General features: G+C 45.2%; 1 protein-coding gene across 1 annotated transcript in view; it reads right to left on the bottom strand.

The window, feature by feature from the left end:
• Nucleotides 1–26,453, bottom strand: part of HAUS6 (HAUS augmin like complex subunit 6) — a 75,454-nt gene that overhangs the window by 23,774 nt on the left and 25,227 nt on the right. The window contains exons 10-12 of the mRNA XM_082243877.1: nt 24,222–24,351; nt 13,357–13,459; nt 11,124–11,217 (exon numbers count right to left, since the gene is read on the bottom strand). Coding sequence (XP_082100003.1) covers nt 11,124–11,217; nt 13,357–13,459; nt 24,222–24,351 — 327 coding nt within the window. The remainder of the gene's footprint in view (nt 1–11,123; nt 11,218–13,356; nt 13,460–24,221; nt 24,352–26,453) is intronic.

Here is a 26,453-nt window from a genome sequence, read left to right as displayed (position 1 = left end):
ACTGCACTGACAGGCACTGATTAGGAGGCACTGATGGGGTGGCACTGATGAGGCGGCACTGATATGCAGCATTGGTGGGCACTGATAGGCGGCACTGATGGATACCGATAGGGAGGACACTGGCGGGCAGCACTGATAGGGAGGACACTGGCGGGCAGCACTGATAGGGAGGACACTGGCGGGCAGCACTGATAGGGAGGACACTGGCGGGCAGCACTGATAGGGAGGACACTGGCGGGCAGCACTGATAGGGAGGACACTGGCGGGCAGCACTGATAGGGAGGACACTGGCGGGCAGCACTGATAGGGAGGACACTGGCGGGCAGCACTGATAGGGAGGACACTGGCGGGCAGCACTGATAGGGAGGACACTGGCGGGCAGCACTGATAGGGAGGACACTGGCGGGCAGCACTGATAGGGAGGACACTGGCGGGCAGCACTGATAGGGAGGACACTGGCGGGCAGCACTGATAGGGAGGACACTGGCGGGCAGCACTGATAGGGAGGACACTGGCGGGCAGCACTGATAGGGAGGACACTGGCGGGCAGCACTGATAGGGAGGACACTGGCGGGCAGCACTGATAGGGAGGACACTGGCGGGCAGCACTGATAGGGAGGACACTGGCGGGCAGCACTGATAGGGAGGACACTGGCAGGCAGCACTGATAGGGAGGGCAATGGGGGGCTCCCTGAGCCCTGATTGCCATCCCTGGTGGCCATAGTGGGCATCCCTGGTGGATCTAGTAGGCATCCCCCCCCCCCCCCGAGGGTCTGCACTGGCAATCAATGATCTGATTACCAGTGCCGACCCCCCCCCCCCCTGTCAGGGGAGCCGAACTAAGGAAAGCTGATCAACGGCTGTTCCTGTTTACGATGTGACCAGCCGTGATTGGACACGGCTGATCACATGGTAAAGAGCTACGTCAGTAGTCTTTACCGAGATCGGAGATGCAGGGTGTCAGGCTGACACCTCGCATCACCGATCGCCGCTCTGCATGCCCAGAGCTGTGTTATCCTGCCGCCGTCATATGACGTCCGGTCAGGATAACACAACCACATTCCCGCCGTCGTTTGCCTATAGGGCGGGCGGGAAGTGGTTAAAAAAACGGCTGTATACAAAAACGCAGTTTTCGGCGTTTTGCATACATGGAAGTGTAGTGGAGGGGTCTAGGGTCTTTTAGACCCTCGATCCCTCCCTAAAGAGTACCTGTCACTGCATATTGGTGTCACAAGGGATGTTTACATTGCTTGTGACAGCAATAAAAGTTAAAATAGGAAAAAAAATAAAAAATTTAGCCGCCCCGTCACCGTTCGCGCACAAAAAAAAAACGTAAACGGCAGTCGAGCCGCAAATGAAATGGCTGTTCAAACCACACGTGAGGTATCGCCGCGATCGCCAGAGCAATTAAAAAAAAAAAAAAAAAAAAAAGAAGAGCTACACTAACTCTAAACTGGTAACCGTTAAAATTAAAGCGTCGCCTATTGAGATCTCTATTAACTGTAGTTTGTTGCCATCCCACGGATGTGCACAATTTTAAACCGTAACATGTTGGTATCTATTTACTCGGCGTGACATCTTTCACAATATACAAAAAAAATGGGCTAACTTTACTGTTTAGTATTTTTTAAATGCAGTGAAATTTTTTTTTTTTTTTGAAAAATCAAAGGCGTTTTAAGACCGCGTGACCAAAAATATTGCAGTGACCGACATTTTATTCTCCAGAGTCTTTGAGATATAGATATATATATATATATAGATATATATATATATATATATATAGATATATATATATATATATATATATATATATATATATATATATATATATATATATATATATATATATATATATATATATATATATATATATATATATATATATATATATATATATATATATATATATATATATTAATATTTGGGGGTACCAAGTAGTTTTCTAGGAAAAAAAATGGATTTTTGTAAGATCTTACCGTAAAATCCTTTTCTCTTAAGCTCATTGACAGACGTAGTCTTCTTGATTCTCAAGAGCTGGGTTATGTTGTCTCCGCAGGAGTAGGACTAGGCAGAAAGACAAAACGTTCTGGCTCCACCTTAGGGGCAGTCCCTGAGGGTATATCCTCCCTCTCTCTGCTACAGGGAATCAGTTCTGTTCTAAAGCAGTAACAGAGAATTTAACCCAACTCAATGATAGAGGGGAGGGTACTACGTCTGTCAATGAGCTTAAGAGAAAAGGATTTTACGGTAAGATCTTACAAAAATCCATTTTTCTCTATCGCTCATTGACAGACGTAGCCTTCTTGATTCTCAAGAGCTGGGACATCCAGAAGCAGTGCCACAAATGAGGGGTGGGATTGACAAAATCAAATCCAATCTAGAAGGCCCAACCGGTGCCAAACTAGAGGTTTTAAAGGCTCATTATAAACAAAGAATGAGACTAAAAGAAAAATTTCCAACGGGAAAAAACCCTCGAGGTAGACCACTGGTCTCCTCAAATTGCGGCCTGCAAAACCTTGCGGCCAAACGAGGCATCAGACGATGCTATTACATCAACTTTATAATGTTTTGTAAAGGTATGCACCGACGACCAGGTAGCCGCCTTGCACACCTGGACCACTGACGCCTGATGGCGAAAGGCCCATGACGCACTAAGTGCCCGAGTGGAGTGCGCCTTAACAGGGAACGGGGGCTCCCGACCCTTAATAGAATAAGCCTGTACTACCGTCTGTCTGATCCATCTGGAAATGGTCGCGGCAGATGCAGGCAACCCCTTTTTGGGTCCATCCGGGATCACAAAAAGTGAATCCGTCTTGCGAAACGAGTCTGTCGTTTTCAAGTATACCCTGATCGCCCGGACCACATCCAAGGAGTGTAAAGCAAACTCCCGAGGATGACTGGGCTTAGGACACAGGGAAGGTAACACAATTTCTTCATTCAGATGAAATTCTGAAACACTTTTGGTAGGAAGGATGGATTCGGATGAAGAACCACCTTATCTCTATGAACCACCAGATATGGTGAACGACAAGATAATGCGGCCAGGTCTGACACCCTGCGTGCAGAAGTAATAGCCACCAAGAAGGCCACCTTCTGGGACAACGTAGGTAGAGGAATCTCCCTAATATCTTCAAAGGGAGGTTTCTGAAGAAACGACAACACTAAATTAAGATCCCAGGGGGGTAATGGCGCGTGCACTGGCGGAGCCAGATGTCGCACCCCCTGGATGAAATTCCGCACCAAGGAATGAGTAGCCAAAGGCTTCTGAAAGAAGATAGCTAATGCTGAGACCTGACCCTTGATAGTACTCAAGGCCAGTTTCTGCTCAACCCCTTGTTGCAGAAAAGCTAATATTCGACTAATCGAATAAGACCGAGGACGGAACCCCAAAGGTTCACACCATGCAACGTAGGACTTCCATGTGCGATGATAAATCTTTCTGGAAGTCGCTTTCCTTGCTACAACTAGAGTAGGAATAACTGAAGCTGACAAACCTTTGTCCTTCAGCACCTGGGTCTCAATAGCCAGGCCGTTAAAGCCAGCGATCGTAAAGCAGAATGGAAGATCGGTCCCTGAGACAGTAGGTCCTCCCTGAGAGGAAGTCTCCACGGGACGTCCGCCACCAGTCTGACCACGTCGGCGTACCAAGCTCGACGAGGCCAGTCCGGAGCTACCAGAATTACTGGAATTCCTTCCTCCTCTATCCTGCGAAGAAGTCTTGGCAGTAACGTGAGAGGAGGGAAGGCATACATTAGCTGGTATTGCCCCCACGGGGCGATCAGTGCGCCTGCGGTTTCTGCTAGAGGATCGCGGGAGCGAGCCACGAATTTCTGAACTTTCCTGTTGAATCGTGATGCCAACAGATCCACATCCGGGGTGCCCCACCGTAGGCACAACTGGTGGAAAACGTCTGGATGGAGGGACCATTCCCCCTGATCCAGAGTCTGACGGCTGAGATAATCTGCCTGCCAATTCTCCACCCCCGGAATGAACACCGCAGAGATTGCTGGAACAAATCGTTCCGCCCAGCGAAGAATGTAAGCCACTTCTTTGGCCGCTCGGACACTCTTGGTGCCCCCCTGGTGATTGACATAAGCCACGGCCGTGGCATTGTCCGACTGGATCCGAACCGGGCTGCCCTGGAGCTGCTCGGTCCAGTGAATCAGACAAAGTCTGATCGCTCTCAGTTCCAATACATTTATCGGTAACCTGGATTCTTCCGGGGACCAAAGTCCCTGAACAGATAACTGACCGAGAATTCCTCCCCATCCGGATAGACTGGCATCCGTGGTCACTATCGTCCAAAATATTGGTAGAAATGACTTTCCCTGGCTGAGCATCGGAGACCGAAGCCACCAGACCAGAGACTCTCTGGTCTGTTTGCTCAATCGGATCTGATTGTCCAGGGATTCCGGATTCCGATTCCATCTGAGAAGAATCTCTTGCTGAAGAATTCGGGTATGGGACTGCTTCGAACGAAGCCACCATCAACCCCAGAACCCTCATGCAAGTCCGAAGGGAAGACCAGCTGTTGGACAGTAACAACTGGACTGCTGATTGAATCTTTCGGAGTTTCCCTACTGGAAGAAAAACTCTTGTCCTGACTGTCTAGAATTAGACCCAGATATTCGAGCCTCTGGGTGGGAACCAGAAATGACTTTTGCTGGTTTACCAGCCACCCGAATTCCTGTAAAGAAATCATAGTAATTTCTATGTTTTGTAGCAAGGTCTGAGGAGACTCTGCATGAAGCAGAAGATCGTCTAGGTAACCAAGGTTCGATATGCCTCTTTGGCGCAGAAGTGCCAACATTGGGGCCAACACCTTCGTGAAGACCCGCGGAGCCGTGGCGAGACCGAAAGGTAACGCCACAAACTGATAGTGGTTCTCTTCTACGGAAAAGCGTAGAAACAGCTGATGTCCTGCGAAAATGGGAATGTGAAGATATGCGTCCCTGATGTCTATGGACGCTAGGACATCCCCTGGATGCAGGAAGGCTGCTACTGTGCGAATGGACTCCATTCTGAATCTTCTTATGTTGACAAAAGAATTGAGTGCCCTTAAGTCCAGAATTGGACGCACTTTGCCCTCTTTCCTGGGTATTGTAAATAGGTTTGAATAAAACCCTTGAAACCGTTCTGTCCAAGGAACGTGGACTACCACTCCTTGTTGTAGTAAATCTGTGACTGCTCTCCGCAGATCTTCTAAACGATCTGAGGATAGTCGGATATTGGAAGGGAAGAATCGCGCCGGTGGGAGAGATCGAAACTGGATCTTATACCCTGACCTTATGACTTCGCAAACCCATCTGTCCGGGATTCTGGAAAGCCATGGATCCGGGAACCGGCGAAGACGTCCCCCCACCCCAGTTATGGGTGGGGGCGCACCTTCAGGCTTTGGACGGTTTATCTTCAGGTCTGGAGGGGGCGGGCTTTTGCTTGCCCGACCAACGACCCCTGACGCCTCCTGCAGGAGCTTTGGAGGACTTAATTTTTTCACCCGTGAGATCCTAATGATCTCATCTAAGTTGGCTCCAAATAGACGCTCTCCTAAAAAGGGGATATTAGCCAATGCTTTTTTGGAACCTTGGTCGGCTAACCAACCTTTTAGCCACAGTGTACGCCTGAGAACCACTGCTGAGACTGATGCTCGCGCCAATAATGGAGTGGCGTCTAACGCCGCATCACACACAAACTGTAACCCCTGTATCATTTGTTCCAACAAATCTGATACCGCCTGAGGGACCTCTTCTAAGTCCCGGCGTAACCACTTGGTCCATTCAGTTACAGCCTGCGAAACCAGACCAATAGCAATTATTGGTCTGAAAGCTGATCCAATCAAGGTAAACCTGGTGCGAGACATAGCTTCTATCTTGCGATCCACTGGATCTTTAAAAGACGGAGCGTCTTCTAGAGGAATAACCGTGGCTTTATTCAATCTAGCAATTGGTGAATCCACCACAGGTGGTTCTGTCCATTTCTTAATGAGGGTTTCCTCAAACGGATAACGCCTGTTAATGCGTTTAGAAATAGTAAAAGTGCGTTTTGGCAGACGCCATACTTCTACGATTGGATTGCCAAAACATTTGGGCAATGGAAAAACCTTCGCCACTTTGATGCGTTTTTTAGTCCCAAAAAAGGATTTCAGTTTCAGCTATTTCCGATGGAATACCCTGTAATCTTAAGGTTTCTTGAACAGATACAATGAGTGCGTTTACCAACGCTTCCTCTCGGGCTATGGCTGATGCCGAAACATCCTCCTCGCTGTCTGAAGAGACAGGACCCGAGACACCAATCCCAGATGAAGTACCTGCAACTGCAGAAATAGGTTCAGAGTCTGAATCCGAGGTTTCAGATAATAAGGGGTTAGGCGGGGGTCGCTTTCTTGCGCCCTGTCCCTGACAAGCCACTTCCACCCGGGACACAAAAGTTTCCATAATGGCTGACAATGATTCAATTGTCAGTGGGGTGCTGGAGGATCCCTCGAGGGGATCCGGAGGAGATACATGAGTGGCAGGGTCCATGTTAATTCAGGACACCTTTGCCAGAAAACACAAAAAATTTTTTTTTTTTTTTTTTTAAATAAAAAGATACCTCTTTTTTTTTTTTTTTTTTAATTTTTTAATGTGTCTCCCCCTAGCGCAATAGCGCCCCTCAGAGTACCTGCTTCTTGATCCCACAGAGAGAGAGAGGGACCCCCAAGGCTCACCAACCGATGCAGTGAAGTTTCCAACCAACTGCAGTCAGCGTCTGTCTTTTACAGACTGGAAGGAGCTGTTGCTTTTTCCCCGGGTAGAAGGACGTGGCTCCGCCCCCTGTGTACGCCTTCCGGCGTTCCCAGCTCTCCACGAGGTAGCTGGGCTCATGAAACATGGCCGCCCCCATACAGGAGACATTAGACTCCAAAAACATGGCGGCCGGCGTAACCTGAGGACATGCATGCACCTGGTCTACGGCAAAATGGCGGCGGACCGCCGAAATCGTTTTCCCAGCACATCCACCTGCATCTCTGCTAAGAGGCGATATATGGATCTACAGGAGATACACTACAAATAAGGTAGGATTATACCTCCTATGTCTGCTGTAATGTTACAGTCTGCTGGGTAGAGTGTTAGCTCTCAAACCAAGTCCACTTCCCACAAACACATGCTGTATTACAAGGGGGACTTATAAGTATCAGATATATACTGACCATATATGGAGGGGCCCATAATTTATACTGCCTCATAACGAGGAAAGAAAAAAAGGGAACGTTTACTCACCATACCGAACCGACAGGCACCCTCTCTTCACAATACCCTCTCCACCGGGGTGGGGGGTTGTGGACCACTCCGGACGCCTCGACTCTCTGGTTCCTGGCGTCCAAGCGAGACTTTTAACTCGCAAGGTCAGTCCCTCCACTGGGACTCCGTCGCGGCCGACCCAGCGCGGAGCTCTGGTCTGCACGTGCTCGTAGGCAGAAACCGGGGTGACCACTGGATCTCAACATCCAGCCCGTCGCCCGGCCCCGCATACTTACTTGAATGTGTCGCGGCCGACCAAGCGCAATGCCATGGTCTGCGCGCGCTCGTAGGCCGGCTGGGGTGACCACAAGTGTCGCCCAGTCCGGCATTTTTGCTTGAAGATCTCACAGGAAAAACACTGGAGAAAAACTACCTAAAAAATGTCTTTTTCTAAAGAAAAAAGTCTTGCCAGGACCAAAAAGATCCCAGCAAGGAACTTAGGTCCTTACTCCTGACTAGACAGAAAAAAAACTGATTCCCTGTAGCAGAGAGAGGGAGGATATACCCTCAGGGACTGCCCCTAAGGTGGAGCCAGAACGTTTTATCTTTCTGCCTAGTCCTACTCCTGCGGAGACAACATAACCCAGCTCTTGAGAATCAAGAAGACTACGTCTGTCAATGAGCGATAGAGAAATACTGGTTTTAACTTGTAAACAAAAAAAGTGTCTGAAATAGGGCTGGGGCTTAAGTGGTTAATAAGGTAAGGATGACCGCCTGTGGAAGACCTCTATCCCTCAAGACCTGGCTTTCAAACAGCCATGCCGTAAAAGCCAGAGACTGTAAAGCAGGAAGGAAGATCGGTCCTTGAGACAGAAGATCGTCTAGCAGCTGATGGAGGTTCGACAGCCATCTGAACGATGTCCACGTACCAGGACTGTCGAGGGTAGTCTGGGACCACCAGAATGACTGACATCCGTTCCAACGCCAACCTGCGGAGGAACCTGGACAGTTGAATCGGATGAAAGGAATACATCAGCCGATAGCAGTGCCAATGCACCATCAGCGCATCCGCAGCGTCCAGAGGATCGCGAGTCCGCCTGCCAGTTTTCCACCCCCGGAATATGAGCAGTCAAAATCGCTGGTACAAGCAATACGGCCCAAGACAGGATCTCGGCCACTTCCTTGGCTGCCCAGGCACACCTGGTGCCCCCTTGGCGAGTGATTTAAGCCACAGCCGTGGCATAGTCCGTCCGTACCCGTAACGGACACCCCTGAAGCAGAGACGACCAACGGAACAGACAAAAACTCGATCGCTCAAAGCCCCAAGGCGTTCATCGGCAATGAAGTCTCACCCGCCGACCACGTCGCCTAGGCACAAAGCACGCCCAGAACTTCTCCCCAGCCCAAAAGGCTGGCATCAGTGGTGAGAATCGTCCACAACAGAGGCCGGAAGGTCAGGCCCTGCGACAAGGCCGGTGATCGGAGCCACCACAAAAGATCCGACCGAACCGGATGACTCAGAAATCTTCCTGACCAAGGACGGAGACGTCCTGTCCCACCTGTCCAGGATCTCCGCTAGCAGAGTCCTGTTAGATTGAGCAAACTGAACTGCTTAGAAAGCCGAAACTATCCGGCCCAGAGCCCGCATGCAGGTCCCCAAGTAGGAGAGATAGTTATCCCTGAGGGACCTGACCTCGTCCTGCAAAGACCCGAGTTCTCCCCTAGGAAGAAAAAAACTCGAGCTTGAGTCCAGGACCAACCCCCAGGTACTGAAGACAATTTGAAGCAGGCAGTGCCGACTCCTGAAGATTGATGGTCCACCCGAACTCCTGGAGTGTCTGAACCGTCATGGCCAGATCGCTCGCTAAGGTCACACATGAGTTTTTTTTTTTTTTTTTAATTAAAAAAGAAGGTCTTCCAGGTAACCGTAACCAAGTACCGCAATGCCCCGTAAAACGCAGCAAAGCTAGAACCAGAGCCAACACCTTGGTGAAAACCCTGGGAGCCGAAGCAAGACCAAAAGGTAACGCCACAAACGGATAGTGCTCCCCAGCCACCATGAAGTGGACATATCTCTGAGGACCCTCGAAATTAAGGATGCGCAGATACGCATCCTTCAAGTCGATGGAGGCCAGGAAATCCCCGGGCCTCAACGATGCCACCACCGACCGGAGGGACTGCGTCCTGAACTTCAGCACCCGCACAAAGCGGTGCAGAGACTTCAAATCCTGAATCGGACGCACCTTGCCACCCTTTCTGGGCACCGTGAACAGGTTGGAGGAAAACCCTCAAAACCTTTCCCGTGAAGGAACGGGTACAATGACTCCTTGGGCAAGCAGATCGTGCACTGCCCCCATGAGATCTCTGAGACAATCATGGGACAGCTGGAGATTGGATGGGAAGAACCTGTCTGCGGGGCAAGATCGAAACTCGATCTGGTACCCTGAACGAATCAGCTTGTGACCCCACTTGTCCTGAATGCCAGACAACTAAGGTTCCTGAAAACGCAGAAGTCCCCCCACCCCAACAATGGTCAAGGACGTCCATTCAGGAAGAGGTGGACTGGATCGGCGAGCCAGACTGACCGGCTTTTGGCTTACCCATCCACGGTTTCTTGTGGCCACCGGAAGGGCTACCCTACTCCTGCGTCCCAAAGGCACAAAAGGAATTTGGAGGGCCTTACCCTTAGTGACCTGGGGCAACAGAGAACTCTTACCTCCAGTGAGCCCCTTGCACAACTCATCCAGAGTATCCCCAAAAAGACGACCCCATAGGCGTAGTCAAGCTTTATCCTGCCTAGTGTCCTACTCCTGTATGAGGCAGTATAATCCAAAGGTCAAGATAAGGAGCTGTGTGTCAATGAACGAAGGAGAACTAACTATATTTGGGGGTTCCAAGTAATTTTCATTGGAGGCCTGTAGGGCCTAGCTGCGAACACCCCTGTGCACATCTCATTACGCCCATGTGCAGAAGTTGCTAGATTTACAGTATGTAAATACAAATTTTTTCCTTGCTTATGGTCTTAATTATTTGACCTCTGGAACATTTAACCCCACTTCATGACCAGGCCATTTTTGGTCTACGTTAACGACGGACTTAAAAATAATTTTTTACTTTCTATTAAAAAAAAAAAAAAAAGCCCCCAATAAGGGTTTATTGATTCGCGCAAAAGTTGAGAGTCTCCAAACTATGGTATGTTGTATATAAACAGGAATTTGTATTTTTTTTTTTTTTTATGCTAGCAACGGTTGCAATCAACGACTTACAGCGGGACTGAGATTGTAGCGGACAGTCTGACACTTTGTGGGAGCCAGGGGCATTAATACAGCGATCAATGCTAAAAATATGCAACATCACTGTACTGACACTGGCTGGAAAGGGGTTAAACATCTAGGGCTTTTAAAGGGTAAATGTGTGCCTAACCAGTGAGTACAGTGAGGTGTTTTTGCCAAGTAACATGCTGGATTTTATTTCCTGGAAAACAAAATCCACCACATCCTTGCTGACAAGATAGAGCTCTGCATTGTTTACATATGCAGAGCTCCGTCCTGTGTCTCTCCTAGACCATCAGCGGGCGCTGGCGGACTTTCATTGGCCGGCAGCTGCTGATAGGCAAACACCCCATGTGGAAGTGCAGAATCTCACACACAATACACACACTAGCACTCCCCAGTGATAATAGTCCGCCTAGGTACAAGACTTTGCAGGATCACCAGGTCAAAATACAGAAGTTAAAAAAAATAAACACACCTCTCTCACACACACATCAAAATTCTGCCACCACATCTAAGGAAAGGCAAGTATTCAATTTGGTATTGAGTTTAGGTACACTTTGCTGGGGGCAGGAAAGCACAATATAAATGTAACTGCACTGCAATAAAACTAACTTTCGTGTATGCTTACCTTCCACTTGGTGTAAATAATGTGGCATCCATGAAACTTGTAAAGGAATCATTGTGATCTATGTCTAGGATTTCTGAATCTTTGTCAGACACACCTGTAATTAAAATATATTTAAATGTGCATAAAAAATTGCATGAATTCAAAGAAATTCTGATCAAGCCAAAAAAAAAAAAAAAAAAAGTCTACATATGCATGACCACATAAAATGTGAAAAACATATCTTTAGAGCCCAACTCCAAAAACTACAAAACACACTGTCAATACAGCCTGCAGGAGAAATTGTTAAGTGACCCATTACATTTTTAATTTTAGTAGTAACAGTTTATACAGTAATACAGCGTTATCAGCATCAACAGTTTATGCACGAACCTTTATTGACTAGTGGGGAAACGGGATAAAAAGGGGGGAGTTGACTACCCTAGCTCTGATGAAGATAGTTCACCCTTGAAACGCATCAGCCATTTTTGGTCATCTCCTGGTTTTCCAGAAGTACCGATTGTAATGATCACCTGTACTAGACACAGAATGAGGCGGCCATGTTCGATTTGCTTATAGGACCCCATGACAGTTTACAAAAGACCCTCTCTCACACAGCCCCCTCCCCAGCTAAATAATTCCTGGAATGCAGAGAGTTTCGACTTCAAACAAGCCGTCATCGGAAAAGATGTCTGGATAGATATCTGTTCTGATACTCAGGCTGGTCGTAAAGCCATAACCGGGCAAAGAAGGATAAAGGCTAATGGGTCGTAAAACAGAGCCATTCAAGAGCTCTGTTAATTGAACACATTCACACACAAATTCATAACTTTAAACACAAACAAGATACGTCTCTAGAAAGTGTATAGTTAAAAACGCAAAATAAAAACTGAACGGAATGAGATCATACATGACCACTTTAGCTCCTCTGGAAGACAAGCTAGCTGTCAGATGCCTTACGGGTCAGAGGTTACTTTGAGATAGCCTGTGTTTGGTATCTATGGATATAAAATTCAATGCTGCACAATAATCTATCAGTTTCAAGAAGGCAACTGGTAGATATTGGAAGATAGGAATTATGTTACAAGTCTGTATATACGGGAGGTTCCTTGGTATTGTCGTAAACCTTAGGGCAGCCCATGGCCACTGTGTTTATTGGTCAGGGACATCTGTAACACCCCCTGCAGTCTCAGAGAAAAGAGGAGAGAAGCAGATGGGGTGAGTGCTCATGGTAACATCAAGAAGGAACATCTATCAAGTTTGAGAACCGATCACAACTGGCTCAGCTTCTGAACTATGGTAACACCAAGGACATTGAATGCAAGTATTCTTATTTCCCAATCCTATTTCTCTAAATTGCTGAATTGTGTCTCTTTCTTTGAAACACTTTCTGTAAATATTTTATTTGCACCAATTTTAACCTTTATTATTATTAAACCTTATTTTGAAAAGTGTTTGTCCCTAAGCTCTTAATGCAAACAAAGAACCTGTCTCTTGAGAAGTGCTACTGTAGAGAATAAATCCTCTGAACATTCCTGTCTGTGGTGACAGTGCGTGTTACAGGTGATTATTCTGAAGTCATAATTGGCATTTCTAAAAATTACAAGCGTCCGCTGGGCTCATAACGTAGCGGTGGTGGCAGTGAAAGGGTTAATTGCTTAATTAGCCAGGTAACAATCGCTTTCAGCCTGCTGGCATCTAGATTGTGGTCCCGCAAGCTGGAAAATCATTGTGTCGGTGTGCAGCTGAGAGTGGCATTGTTACACAAGTGACGGCAGGGTGTGAGATTGGCTGGTCCTTGGTCACGAGTTAGTGAGAAGGGCAGGGATCTGATACCCACCACCATCACACCGATGGACTCAATTAGACCTTCAGTCAGTAAATCTCACTTTCTAGGTCATGCCTTTACACAATGCGCCCCCCCCCCCCACCTCTTTTGATCCCAAAGCAACCCCTCCACTGCAAACGCAAGATTTATTTTTTAGAAAATGTATGGTTTGAGGAGTCCTAAAAACCGAAAGCTGTAAGAGGGGGAAAAAATATAAAATATTGCGAAAATGGTCTGACCATCCGAGTTTAAAAGTGGAGCGCGCGGGGCCTAGATGTGAATGGGTAAAGTAAACCGAACTTGCATGCAGTATACAGTGAATCCAGACTTGAGCAAAAAATCATTTAGCAGAAAAATATGTACACCATCACATGTTATACAGATCGTTTAGCAGAGAGGGAAGAAAAAAAAATAAAAACCATACCTTACCTGGGAGAGAGACTGGGTACTGACTAAAAACACTGCTCCGTAAAGCTTCTTCTGCTGCAGGGTCAAATGAAAAAGGAGCTAGTGGTGGCTGGAGTTCAAGAACCTAGATGGAAGGGGAGAAGAAAACATCAGCTTGTTGGACAATAGTGAGCCTGTAGCACCACCTCAAAATTTAAAATAATGAAGGAACCATGCAGTTCCATACAAGCCCCTAAACTTAGCATCTGCTAAGCACTTAAGATTTTAAAAAAAAACAAAAAACTGCAACATTTATTAGCATTAAAAATGTTGCAAATCAACAAAACAATGGAATAAGTTACTAGGTTAACACTGTATTTTTTGCAATTTCCAAGAAAAAAAAATGGTTTAATGAAGATTAGGGTAGCCATTTTATTGGCTACAGTGCCTTGCAAAAGTAATCACCCCCTTGGCATTTTTTTGTGTTTTGTTGCCTCACAACCTGGATTAAGGATTTGCATCATTAAATTTATAGAACATGCCCACAACTTAAAGGTTTTTTTTTTTATTGTGAAGCAAGCAAATAGGACAAAATAACAGAAAGTCAATGTGCATAACTATTCACCCCCCCCCCCCCCCCCCAAGTCAATACTTTGTAGAGCCACCTTTGGCGACAATCACAGCTCCAAGTCGGTTTGGATAAGTCTCTATATGCTTGCCACATCTTACTACTGGGATTTGTGCCCATTCCTCCTTGCAAAACTGCTCCAGCTCCTTTAAGTTGGATGGTTTGCGCTTGTGAACAGCAAGCCAAGTCTGACCACAGATTTTCTATTGGATTGAGGTCTAGCCTTTGACTAGGCCATTCCAACACATTTACATGTGTCCCCTTAAACCACACAAGTGTTGCTTTAGCAGTGCGTTTGGGGTTATTGTCCTGCTGGAAGGTGAACCTCAGTCCTAGCCTCAAATCACACACAGAGTGGTAGAGATTTTGCTCAAGAATAGCCCTGTATTTAGCACCATCCATCTTTCCCTCAGCTCTGACCAGTTTTCCAGTCCCGGCTGCTGAAAAACATCCCCACAGCATGATGGTCTTTGGGTGATGCGTTGGGTTTGCGACAGACATAGCTTTTCTTTGATGGCCAGGAAGTTCAGTTTTAGTCTCATTACACCACAGCACCTTCCTCCAAACATTTTGGGAGTCTCCCACGTGCCTTTTAGCAAACTCAAAACGTGCCATTTTGTTTTTTTCTGAAGTAATGGCTTTCTTCTGGCCACTCTGCCATAAAGCCCAACTATGGAGCGTACTGCTTATTGTCGTCCTATGTACAGATACTCCAGTCTCTGCTGTGGAACTCTGCAGCTCCTCCAGGGTTACCTTGGGTCTCTGTGCTGCCTGTCTGATTAATGCCCTCCTTGCCCGTTCTGTGAGTTTTGGTGGGTGGCCGTCTCTTGGCAGGTTTGTTGTGCCATGTTCTTCCCATTTGGTTATGATATATTTGATGCACCTGGGAATCAAAGATTTGGATATATTTTTTTTTTTTTTAAACACCCAACCCTGACTTGTACTTCTCAACATTGTCTTTTACTTGTTAGGAGAGTTCCCTGGTCTTCATGGCAGTGTTTGGTTAGCTGTGCCTCTTGCTTAGGTGTTGCAGACTCTGGGCCTTTCAAAAAAAGGTGTGTATGTGTAATGACAGATCATGTGACACTTAAGATTGCACACAGGTGGACATTTCACTAATTGTGACTTCTGAAGGTAATTGGTTGCATCAGAGCTTTTTATGGGCTTCATAACAAAGGAGGTGAATACATACGCACATGACAATTTTCTGTTTTCTTTTTCTCAAAATGTGTTTTATGTATATACTTCTCATTTCACTTCACCAACTTAGACTATTGTGTTCTGATCCATCACATAAGATTCAGATTAACATTGAACTTAAGGAATGTAATGTAACAAAATAGGTTAAAAGGTTAAAAAGTCAAGGGGGTTAATACTTTTGCAAGGCACTGTACATTGCGTTAACATTTTTCTACCACCGTCGGCAACAAATCAGCCACCCGATTGGCCTCCTCCCCTCCCCAAGCCAGACTTTGGAACACCCATCCCCGGTAGACAGTACATACTAACTTGGAATGTGACCTTTAGGCACAGGGATCTGCATTTGGCATTTTCCAGACAAGTGTGTATTCTGTGTTCATTAGCTACGGATGGCTTTAGCTGTCCAGAGCCATGGCACAGCCCAAGTATGACCCTGTCTCCATAGACATACTTTGTGAATAAGCTGTGCAGACTAAAGATCAGTAGCTACCTCAATACTAGATTGATTGGACACCATTTAAAATTCCTACTTTCCACCAGTTTACCGCCGAAGGTGTGTTGCTGCTGAGAGATTGAGTGCCGACATATTTGGCTGAGAGAAGTTTTGCACGCTTCACATGTTCTGTCCCACTAATCCTTGAGGAAGCACATTTCCTCTACTGCCACAGGAGCACAAGCAGCACGTGGAATCCTCCTTAGTTCAACTATGTTGCCCATCTACAGTGGACATGTCACCATCCGTCTTAAACTTTCTCCTGCTACCCAGCAGATGGATTTGTGACTATTTGGGCCTAGCCTCAAACCTTGAGCTATGTTGCCTTCTGCCTTGTAGTGCAACATGTGGAGACCACTGCAAACACAAGGGCGCACTGGTCTAGTGCATTATCCTCCATAAAAGGCTTTATTAAATGAAATAAAATACTCAAACGACCGCTTGGTAAAAGCATATCTCAATAAGTTGCTGCCTGCGTCAGAAACAGAAGATAAACTGTTTGATGACTGGAAATGGCTTACGCGTTGAGGCCAAGCCTCTTCATCAGAGCCTTCCGTTTCTGACGCTGACGGCAACTTATCATAGAGATATGCTTTTACCAAGAGCTCGTTTGAGCATTTTATCATTTCATTTAATAAAGCCTTTTATGGAGGATAACGCGCTAGGTCGTGTGCCCTTGTGTTTGTTTTTTTGTTTGCAGTGGTCCCAGACTACCCTGGTCTTGAAGGGGCTGCAAGGCTGATGCATCCAGAAGCAAATTGTATTGTCTCTGGTAGCCGCATGCGTGTGGCCTAGGCTGGGCAGAAGAGCTTTTCTCAGAGCAGGAGATGGGTGCATAGCACCATTGTTTTGTTCGGCAACATCTGGAGAGCCAGACCGGCTCATTATTTTTAACAGTTCCGGTGCTGCCTGTAGTGTGCCACCTGATGTACCAGACACTGACAAACCATACATTCTGCCCTCTGCTACAGTCTCTTGAAATTGATTTAAAAAAAAAAAAAAAAGTTGCACCCACTTTTTAGTGTATTTAGTGACAGATGGAATTAACCTAAGAACAAAAAAGGTTAAAATGTTTCCAACACAAAAACACATCTACACATACACAGTTGTGCCAAGTTTACTTCTCACTCATGGTTAGGGTTTGGCTCTAGCCATTTATCATCAACCGTTCACTCCTTTTAAAATCATAATGACAACCGAAACGACCCAAATGCCCATGATATAAAAAAAAAAAAAAAAAAAAAAAAAAAAAAAAAGTTTACATACCCCAGTTCTTAGTACCGTGTATTCCCCCCCCCCCTAACATCAATGACAGCATGAAGTCTTTTGTGGATGAGGCTCTATCTTCCCAGATGGTAAAGCTGCCCATTCTTCCTGCCAAAAAGCCTCCAGTTTCTGTAAATTCTTGGGCTTGCATTAACAGCACATTTGAGATCTCCCCAGAGTGGCTCAATGATATTGGGGTCAGGAGACTGAGATGGCCACTCTAGAACCGTCACTTTATTCTACTGTAGCCAATGACAGGTCAACTTAGCCTTGTGTTTAGGAACAATGTCATGTTGGAATGTCCAAGTACGTCTCGTGCACAGCTTTCGGGCTGATGAAAGCAAATTTTCCTCGTATTTGATAACCTACTGCATTCAACTTGCCATCAATTCTGACCAAATTTCCTGCGCCTTTGTAGCTCACACATCCCCAAAACATCAGCATTTCACCTCCATGTTGCACAGTAGGAATGGTGTACCTTTCATCATAGGCCTTATTGACTCCTCTCCAAATGTAGAGTTTATGGCTGTGACCAAAAAGCTCAATTTTGGTCTCATCACGCCAAAATGACTGCCGGAAGGTTTGAGGCTGGTCTCTGTGCTGTTTGAGCGTATTGTAAGTGGGATACTTTGGGGCATTTGCGTAATGGCTTTCTTCTGGCGACTCGACCATGCAGTCCATCTTTCTTCAAGTGCATCTTGAAACAGCCACACCACATGTTTTAGAGTCCTGTATTTCACCTGAAGTTATTTGTGGGTTTTCTTTGCATCCCAAACAATTTTACTGGCAGGTGTGTCTGAAATTTTAGTTGGTCTACTGTGGTTTAGTTTCAACAGAACCCCTCATTTTCCAATTCTTTGAGTTTTAACACTGCTGATTGGCATTCTTAATTCCTTGGATATCTTTTTATATCCCTTTCCCGTTTTATACAGTTCAACTACCTTTTCCCGCAGACCATTTGCCAATTGTTTTGCTTTCCCCATGACTCAGAATCCAGAAACCTCAGTGCAGCACTGGATGAAAGATGCAAGGGTCTGTCAGGAGTCCAGAAACTCATTGACCTTTTATTACACACACTAGTTACATGCAAACAAATCAAAGGTGAGGATGGTTACCTTTACTAGCCATTCAGAACCGCTTTGTGTGAACTTGTGTGCATGTTATTAGGCCTAAATCACCAGGGCATGTAACCTTTTGAACAGGGTCATTTGGGTAGTTTCTCTTGTCATGATTTTAAAAAAGTAAACAGTTGATTGATAATAAAATGGCTTCAGTCAAACACTAACCATGAAATAAACATTTGTGTTCCCATTCATAGTCTCACAAAAATGGTCAAGAAATCAAATTCTGCAAGGGTATGTACACTTATGAGCACAACTGTGTAATACATAATACACACAAAAAAAAAAAAATGTGCATCCTTAGGATGTGGTGGTTGCATTAGATTCCAGTTTTAGAGCCAAGAAAATGTTTAGGAAGTATAGAAAATAATTGATCCTGCCAGGAAATGGTGTACTACTTTCTTAATACAGCATGAACCATGCTTGCCCTCTTAAAATATTAGCCACATCAATCTGCCATGTAATAAAAACCAACATGAGCAGACCCATTTAAAAAACAAAAACCACAGTTTAGTTATACCTTAGTGTGTGCCAAATAATGGGATTTTTGACTTGCTGTAAAATCCATTTCTCTGATGTTTGACGGACAGCTCCTGGTATTCATAACCATTGGGTTCTACTGCTGCCTACAGGAGTAGGAAATTAGGCAGAAAATATTTCTGGCTACACCCATGGGCAGTCCCAGGGGGTTTACTCCCCCTCTCTGCTATAGCCACTCTGTTACAAGCAGTGTGAGAATTTTAACTCCACAGAGGGGTGGGAGCTGTGTCCGTCAATGAACATCAGAGAAATGGATATTACAGCAAGTCAAAAATCCACTTAGATCTCACAGGAAAAATCCAGGAGAAACAAAAATTTCTATCTAAAGAGAGAAAAAAGTTTGCTAGGACCAAAGATCCCAGCAAGGAACTAGGTCCTAACTCCTGACTAGGCAATAAAAAAAAAAACTGGCTGTAGCAGAGGGGGGGGGGTTGAGTATACGCCCTAGGACTGTCCATAGGTGTAGCCAGAATTATTTTCTGCCTAGTGTCCTAATCTTGTAGGGGGGCAGTAAAACCCAATGGTTATGAATACCAGGAGCGGTGTCCCTCAATGACCGAAATATTTTTTTTTTTTTTTTTTTTTTTTTTTTAAACAATTTAGTGCAGATAATTCTGAACCAATGATCACCCTGCACATTTTCAGAGTAAAAAAAAAAAATCTGCTAAATTACTCTTGAATCACTGCAGCAGAATATTAGGTTGCATTAAAGCTACTAAATAACTTGGAGATATTATATAGCATAAGCTGGCTAATGCATTACATGTAATGTAAAAGAGTTATTGCATGAACTGCCAACTTTTAAAAAGGGTTTAGAAACCAAATGGAGACTTACACCATGTTCGCTCGCCAGTAAACAAGAGCTTTAACTTTACATGAGGCACCTGGCTGACCTTTATAAACTAAATAAGGCATGAGAAGTGAGTAATAATGCTATAGTTGGCCAAGTAGCAATAAAACACCTGAAAAAAAGTGTGTTTATCTGTGCCATATCCAGTTTTAGTATTAAGGGGTTTGGGGGAATTGAAAAAAAAAAAAATAATAAAATAAATAAAAAAGTGCCTTGTTTAAGGATTCATAAGAAATCCTTAATCTTAACCACTTCAGGCCCACAGCACCCCCTTCCTATTATAGCCCTTAGCGAAAAGGATTTTATGGTAAGACAAAAATCCAGTCTCTTGTTCACAGACAGACAGCTCCATGTCTTCTTAGACCCTTGGAAAAGTCCCAAAGCATCAACATGAGGGGTGGGAAAAAACACAATACAAATAATTCCCAACAAGGCTAAACCTAGCCAACCAGGAAAAAAAAAAAAAAAAAAAAAACCACACAGAAGCTCAACCATGAACAACCGGAGCTCGCCACCTGGAAAAAAAAAACCCTCAAGAGGCTGGAGCCTCTGCAACCATAGCCTGCAAAACGTTGCAGCCAAAAGCAGCATCTGAAGATGCAAGTACATCCACCTTAAAAAAACTTTGTGAATGTGTACAGAAAACCACGTAGCCGCCTTGCACACCTGAACCACTGACACCTGATAACAGAAGCTCCAGTAGGCACTAAGCGCGCTCGTAGAAAGTGCCTTGACGGAAAGGAGAACCCTGACCCTTAACAGAATTGGCCCGTACCACTGTCTGCCTGATCCATCTGAAATTTTGTCACAGCATATGCGGCCTGCCCCTTACGAGATCCATCCGCAAGAACAAACAAAATCAGATTTCCAAATCGACTCAGTCACTGTCAGGTACACCCCCGAATAGCCCTGACTACATCCAAGGAATGTAGAGCAATTTCTTCAGGATGTTTCAGCTTAGGACATAAGGACGGCAACAATAGGTCTTCATTCATATGAAACCCCCAAGACAACCTTAGGAACGCCTGACAGGGTCGTAAAAACACTTTGTCCCTGTGAACCACCAGGTAAGGTGACTGACAGGACAACGCAGCCAACTCAGACACCCTATGAGCAAAAGTAATAAAAAAAAAGGCCACCTTCTGTGACAGTGAGCAAAGGAAGTTCACAAATGTTTTCATGAGGTGGCTTTTGAAGTACCGACAGTACCAAATTGAGATCCCATGAAGGTACCAGGGATTGCACCGGGTGGCGAACTCCCTGCACAAAAGGTGTGATCCAAGGACTTCGCTGCCAACGGCTTTTTGAAAAATATGGCTAAAGCCGAAATCTGGCCCTTGATGGTGCCCAGAGGCAAACATTGATCTACACCTAAAAAGGTAGAAACTTCAACAGGCGAGACGCAGAAGGAATGGAGAGCTTTTCCCAGGCAAAGCGCCGGGGAGTGGAGCCACCATATGAGAGACTTCCTCGTACTCCGACTCAACATGATCAGATCATCAGACAACGGATCCTCGTTCCATTTGGCCATTATAACTTTGCAGAGGTCCGGTATGGCACTGAGCAAACAACTGCTTCGGAGGTGGAGACCATCAGACCCAGCACTTGCATGCAAGTCCTGAGCGACAACCGATGGATGAACAACAAGAGCCGAATTGCATCCTGCAACTTCAGAAGTTTCACCTGTTGAAGAAACGCCCGGGCCGACGCTAAATCCAGCATCAGACCCAAGTAGTCCAGCTTGGTGGACGGAGTTAAAGCAGATTTTTAAAAATTCAGTGTACATCCGAACTCCTGCAGAGTTCGCACAGTAACGTCCAAGTAGACTTCTAGAGCCGAAGAAGACACTCCACGCAGAAGCAGATAGTCCAGGTTACCTAGAACCGCGATCCCCTTCTGCCGAAGCAAGGCCGACACTGGGGCAAAACCTTTGTGAACACCCGAGGAGCTGAAGCGAGACCAAAAAGGTAACGTCACGAATTGATAATGCTGCTTGCCCACGGCAAAACGAAGAAAAGGCTGGTGCCCAACATATATTGGAACATGTAGGAAAGAGTCCTTGAGATCGATAGAAGCCAAAAGATCCCCTTGATGACGGAAAGCCACTAGAGTGCGGATAGACTCCATCCAAAAATTTCTGAACCCGCACAAAGTGGTTCAGAGCCTTGAGGTCTAAGACCGGGCGAACCTTGAGTTCCTTCCGCGTAACGGTGAACAGATTTGAATAAAACCCTTGAAAACTTTCACACTCTGGAACCGGCACAATGACTCCTTGTTCCAACAGGTCCTACAGCCAATCGTGAGACAGGCATACATTGGAAGGAAAGAACCTTGCTGGAGGCAAGGACTGAAACTCGATCTTGTAGCCGAACTAACTGGTGGACCCTATTGTCTTCTGAGAAAAAAAAGTAAAGTACTCTTACCTCCTGTAAGGCCCTTAATGATCACTTCCATAGAGGCACCAAACAAAACGGTCACCTACAAAAAGTAGATCAGTCAGCACCTTTTTAGAAGCCTGGTCAGCCAACCAGTACTTTACCCAAACCAGGCTGTGAAGAATCACCGCCGTGACAGATACCCTACCAGCCAAAGGGGCTGCATCCAAAGATGCATCACAGATCTACTGTAGCCCCTGGCCCAACTTACCCGCCAGCTCAGGAGGGCGTTGACCCCCTTCCAGATGCTGGCATAAAATATTTTCCCATTCCATTAAGGTCTGGGATACCAAGGTGATAGCAAACACTGGCCTCAACATTGAACCTGCCACGGTGAACAGGTAATGGACCAGAGCCTCAGCTCTCTTGTCCACAGGATCCTTAAAAGATGGAGAAACCTCCACTGGCAAAAGTGTGGCCTTACTTAGCCTGGAAACCCTGAGAGTCCAACGGTGGAACCATCAGTTTCTTCAGGAGACACTCCTCAAAAGGGATATCTCCTAGCAAAATGCTTAGGCATTCCAACCATGGGTTTCAGGGAACCCCACTGACTAGTGACAATCTCGTCAAAATAGGCAGGAAAGGGGAACACCTTAGTCACCTTGGAAGATCTGCGGGTACCAAACCGCACCTGCGTCGCCAAATCAGCATCAGCCGAGTCCTCCAACTTTAATGTTTTCCGCACTGACAACGCCTCCACCAGTGCTTTTTCACGCGCGGCTGCAGAAAATTCATCCTTACTGTTAGAGCACTCTGGGTGCGTGGACGCAGACCAAGTGGGCCGACTCGCATCCGCAGCGGGCAGATCCAACTATTATTTTGAGGAGGCAGAGGATACAGGTGAAGGAGAGGGGGGGGGGGGTCGCTTCTTGCAAGGCCGCCTTTGCAGGGCCATATCAACCTTTGACACAAGTGACTGCAGGGCCGCCATCATGGTCGCAAGAGCAGACTGAGACCCAGAGGGTCCTGCAGCTTCCAGGAGTGGGGTCAGGTAGTGATACATTCCAGGGGATCCATGGTTAAATCAGAGCTGCACTGTGCACAAAAGAAAAAAATATTCTCCATTTCTCCACTATCCCTTTCCCCACATTTGTTGTGTGTCTCCCGTTGTGTTTTTTTATTGTGGCAGTACACTATTTTTCACAGCGTGATTAGTAGGGTGTAGGTCCTTGGTCTGTGCCTGAAAGTCTTGGGAGGGGGTGGATATGGCCTTCTGGCTTGGTTCGCCCTCTCTAATGGGGTCTCTTCGGGAGAGCCCCACCTAGTACTTGGGGTGGTCTGTTTCAGCAGACCTCCTAAAGAACAGGGCTGCCTGGTTTCGGCCAGGTTAGCCAGTGTAAGTACCCCAGTCCCTGTCAGGAGCCTTGCGCCCTGGGGGATCGGATCAGGGTCAAGGACCATGTGTACACCCTGTGCACTTTTTGCGTTTCACTTTTTTGGTGTGCACTTTATGCACCCACCGGGTGATAGTATGAGTGTGTTCACACACCAGGGGCTTTTAAAAAAAAATAAAAGCTGGTGGTCCTGGTTTTTGTGGCATGCCGACAAAGCTTTTCCATATTTCATACATGCTAACCCTGCCTTCTGATGTGCTGGTGGTGCCCTGGCTGCGTTGGCGACCTCCTCCTTCGCCTTGTGCTTCCACTGTGCCATCGCTGTCAGATTGGGAATGCCACCAGCATTTCTTCTCGATCTTTTGCCTAAGATCAAGTGTAGCATCTGTTATCAGGGTGCCACCCTGCTGTGAACATGGTTCCTCCTCCTCCACCTAGTCATCCTCCAGAACTGTGCCCTTGCTTGACAATTGTGTAACTGCCGTTTGTGGGTGCAGGAACCCACCCTCTGAGCCCCTTGTGAATGACTGCCCTGAAAGCCTTGGAAGTGATCACTGCTCCAGATGCGGTAGAGGATGAGGATGCGGAGTAGGAGGAGTTAACAGGAGGCAAACTGAAGGCCCTGCAATCATTGGTGGTGAAAGTAGAGGCGCCAAACAAATTTAAAGGGTGTATCTCACAGTAACATAATCAGCAAACGCTGCAAAATTATTAATTTTTCCCTAAATGGGTGTTTATTGAATAGTGGAATAGAACAACAGTATCCAAAGGGTGTATCTCACACGTACAGATGCAGGCTAGGCCGCAATTTCATATCTTTCTGTCCCCTAAATGGGTGTTTATTGAAAAGCGGAATAGAACAGTATAGAAAGGGTGTATCTCACAGTAAAATATGCAGACTTGCACGCAATTTATTTTTTTCCCCTAAATGGGTTTATATTGCAATGCGCAATACAACAGTATGCAATGGGTGTATCGCACTAACGTATGAATGAAAATCTGAAAAATTGCCCCCTAATTGGTGCTTGTTGAATACTTACTGGGTTCAGTCCTTTGAAGAGGTTAAAAGGTGACATCCCAAGAATACTCTTCCATTTTTTCTCCCAGTCCTTCTGTTTTTCCACAATTGATTTATTAATAGAAACAAGGTCTTCTCTTTTTATTTTATGTCTTAAAAAAAAAAACAAACAAACAGTCAAGATCGTGTTAACAGGCATAGACAGACAAGATACAGCTAATGGACAAAGCCATCTTAAATTAGCTTGTGTCTGCTCCGTATCTGTCCGTGACGATTTCTCTTATTTCGCCCCGGTCATCAGAAAGCATTTCTACTCTAGGGAGATTTTGTGACAAAGGGAGCAGATTTTATCTCCATCTGTGTATCAATCCCCCACCATTACATACAACTGTACTATGTAACCTTCATTTTTACACAAAACTGAAAAACAATATTGTACCCCTCTACTGGCTTACAGAGATATCAAACACAAGAAACTAGTCAACGGTTATGTACAAAAATATCTGCCCTCTTTATTACTACATAAAAAATGATCAAAACCCATTTGGGAAAAAAAAAAAAACAGTTAGGGTCCATGCACACTGGGCTTCACAAATACTGCTTCTACAGGAGTCAGGAGTTAGGCATTTTTCTCCTTGTAGAAGCAGCTCATTGTTAGCCTGTGTGTCCATGCACATTAGGGCCTTCGAGACCTATTTCAAGAGAAGAGTTTAAAAAAAGGTAGGGAAAAAAAAAAAAAAAAAAAACACACACACACACACACACACAAACACACACGTTTTTGAGAGGAGTTTGACAGAAACTACACTAAAACGGTCAAATACACATAGATGTAGCGTCTGAGCATTTGGCATTTTTAATTGTACATTGAAAAATGAGCAAAAGGGGAATGTTTTGGGATACTTGGGCATTAAAGCAAAGGCCCATGTTAGGTTTATCAGGTTCTTTCCTTCTAGTGACCTTAACTACGTGAGCCAAATTGTTTCCCCTACCCTATATCGGGGCTTTACTATATATTTCTTTCGTTTTCTGTATTGAAGCGTCCATAATTACATCAACTTGGGTATAGAGCATTAATAGTCATATGTGCACTTGCACATTGCTTTATGTTAGCCACTCAAGGACCAAGGTTATTTCTATGTTTTTTACAAGTTAAAAATCAGTATGTTTTGCTAGAAAATTACTTAGAACCCACACACATATATACACACACACACACACATACATATATACACACACACACACACACACACACACACACACACACACACACATATATATATATACTGGGAGAATAAAATAGCAATCTTTGCAATATATTGTCACAGCGGTCTCACACGCAATTTTTTTGGAAAAAAAACATTACACTGCATGTAAAAAAAAAAAAAAAAAAACTAAGCAGTAAAGTTGCCCGATTTTTGTATATTGTGAAAGAGGTCTCTCCGAGTAAATAGATTCCCAAGATGATACGGTTTAAAACTGCGCACACTCGTGGAATGGCGACAAACTACGGTACTTAATCTTCATAGGCGAAGGTTTAAAAAATATTAACGGTTACCAGATTAGAGTTTGAGTTCCAGAATTATTGCTCTCGCTCTGGCAATCGCAGCAATACCTCACGTGTGATTTGAAAAGTTTATTTGCGGGCGCGACTTAGGTATGCATTTTCTTTCGTGCGCAAGCTCACGGGACAGGGGTGATTTAAAAAAAATTTCTCTCGCCATTTTATTTAATCTTTTTATTTAATACTTTTTAAAAGAAAAAAAAAATCTGATCACTTTTATTGCTGTCACAAGCAATGTAAACATCCCATGACAGTAATAGGTGGCGACAGGTACTCTTTATGGAGGGATTGGGGGGGGGGGGGGGGGGTCTACAAAGACCTCTCCACTGCACTTCAAAGTATTCAAAAACGTTGAAATCTGCATTTTTAAAATTTTTTTTTTTTTTTTTTAATTCTAAAAAACACCCCACATGGTACCGGGTTGATGCCTGCAGCTGTTTTTTGAATGGGGATTTACTATAGATTTCTAACTGTGGTTTGTTAGAGATTAAGTGACTAGACTACGGGACACATTGGACTGGTCTTATTCAAGTACTATTTTTCCATTCTGTTGTAAAAAAAAAAAAAAAAAATTTTTTTTTTTGTAGAAAGGAAAAAAAAAAGTTTTTTTTCTGCTCCTAGCGTGCATAGACCCTGAAAATGCAAAAATTATCCTGCAGATATCCGTATCAAAAATGCCCAGCGATTAAC

Source organism: Pelophylax lessonae, assembly GCF_965119305.1.
Source record: "Pelophylax lessonae genome assembly, chromosome: 1".
NCBI classification, from domain to species: domain Eukaryota; kingdom Metazoa; phylum Chordata; class Amphibia; order Anura; family Ranidae; genus Pelophylax; species Pelophylax lessonae.
Note: the sequence above shows the minus strand (reverse complement) of the source record. Positions and strands in the feature narration are given on the sequence as shown.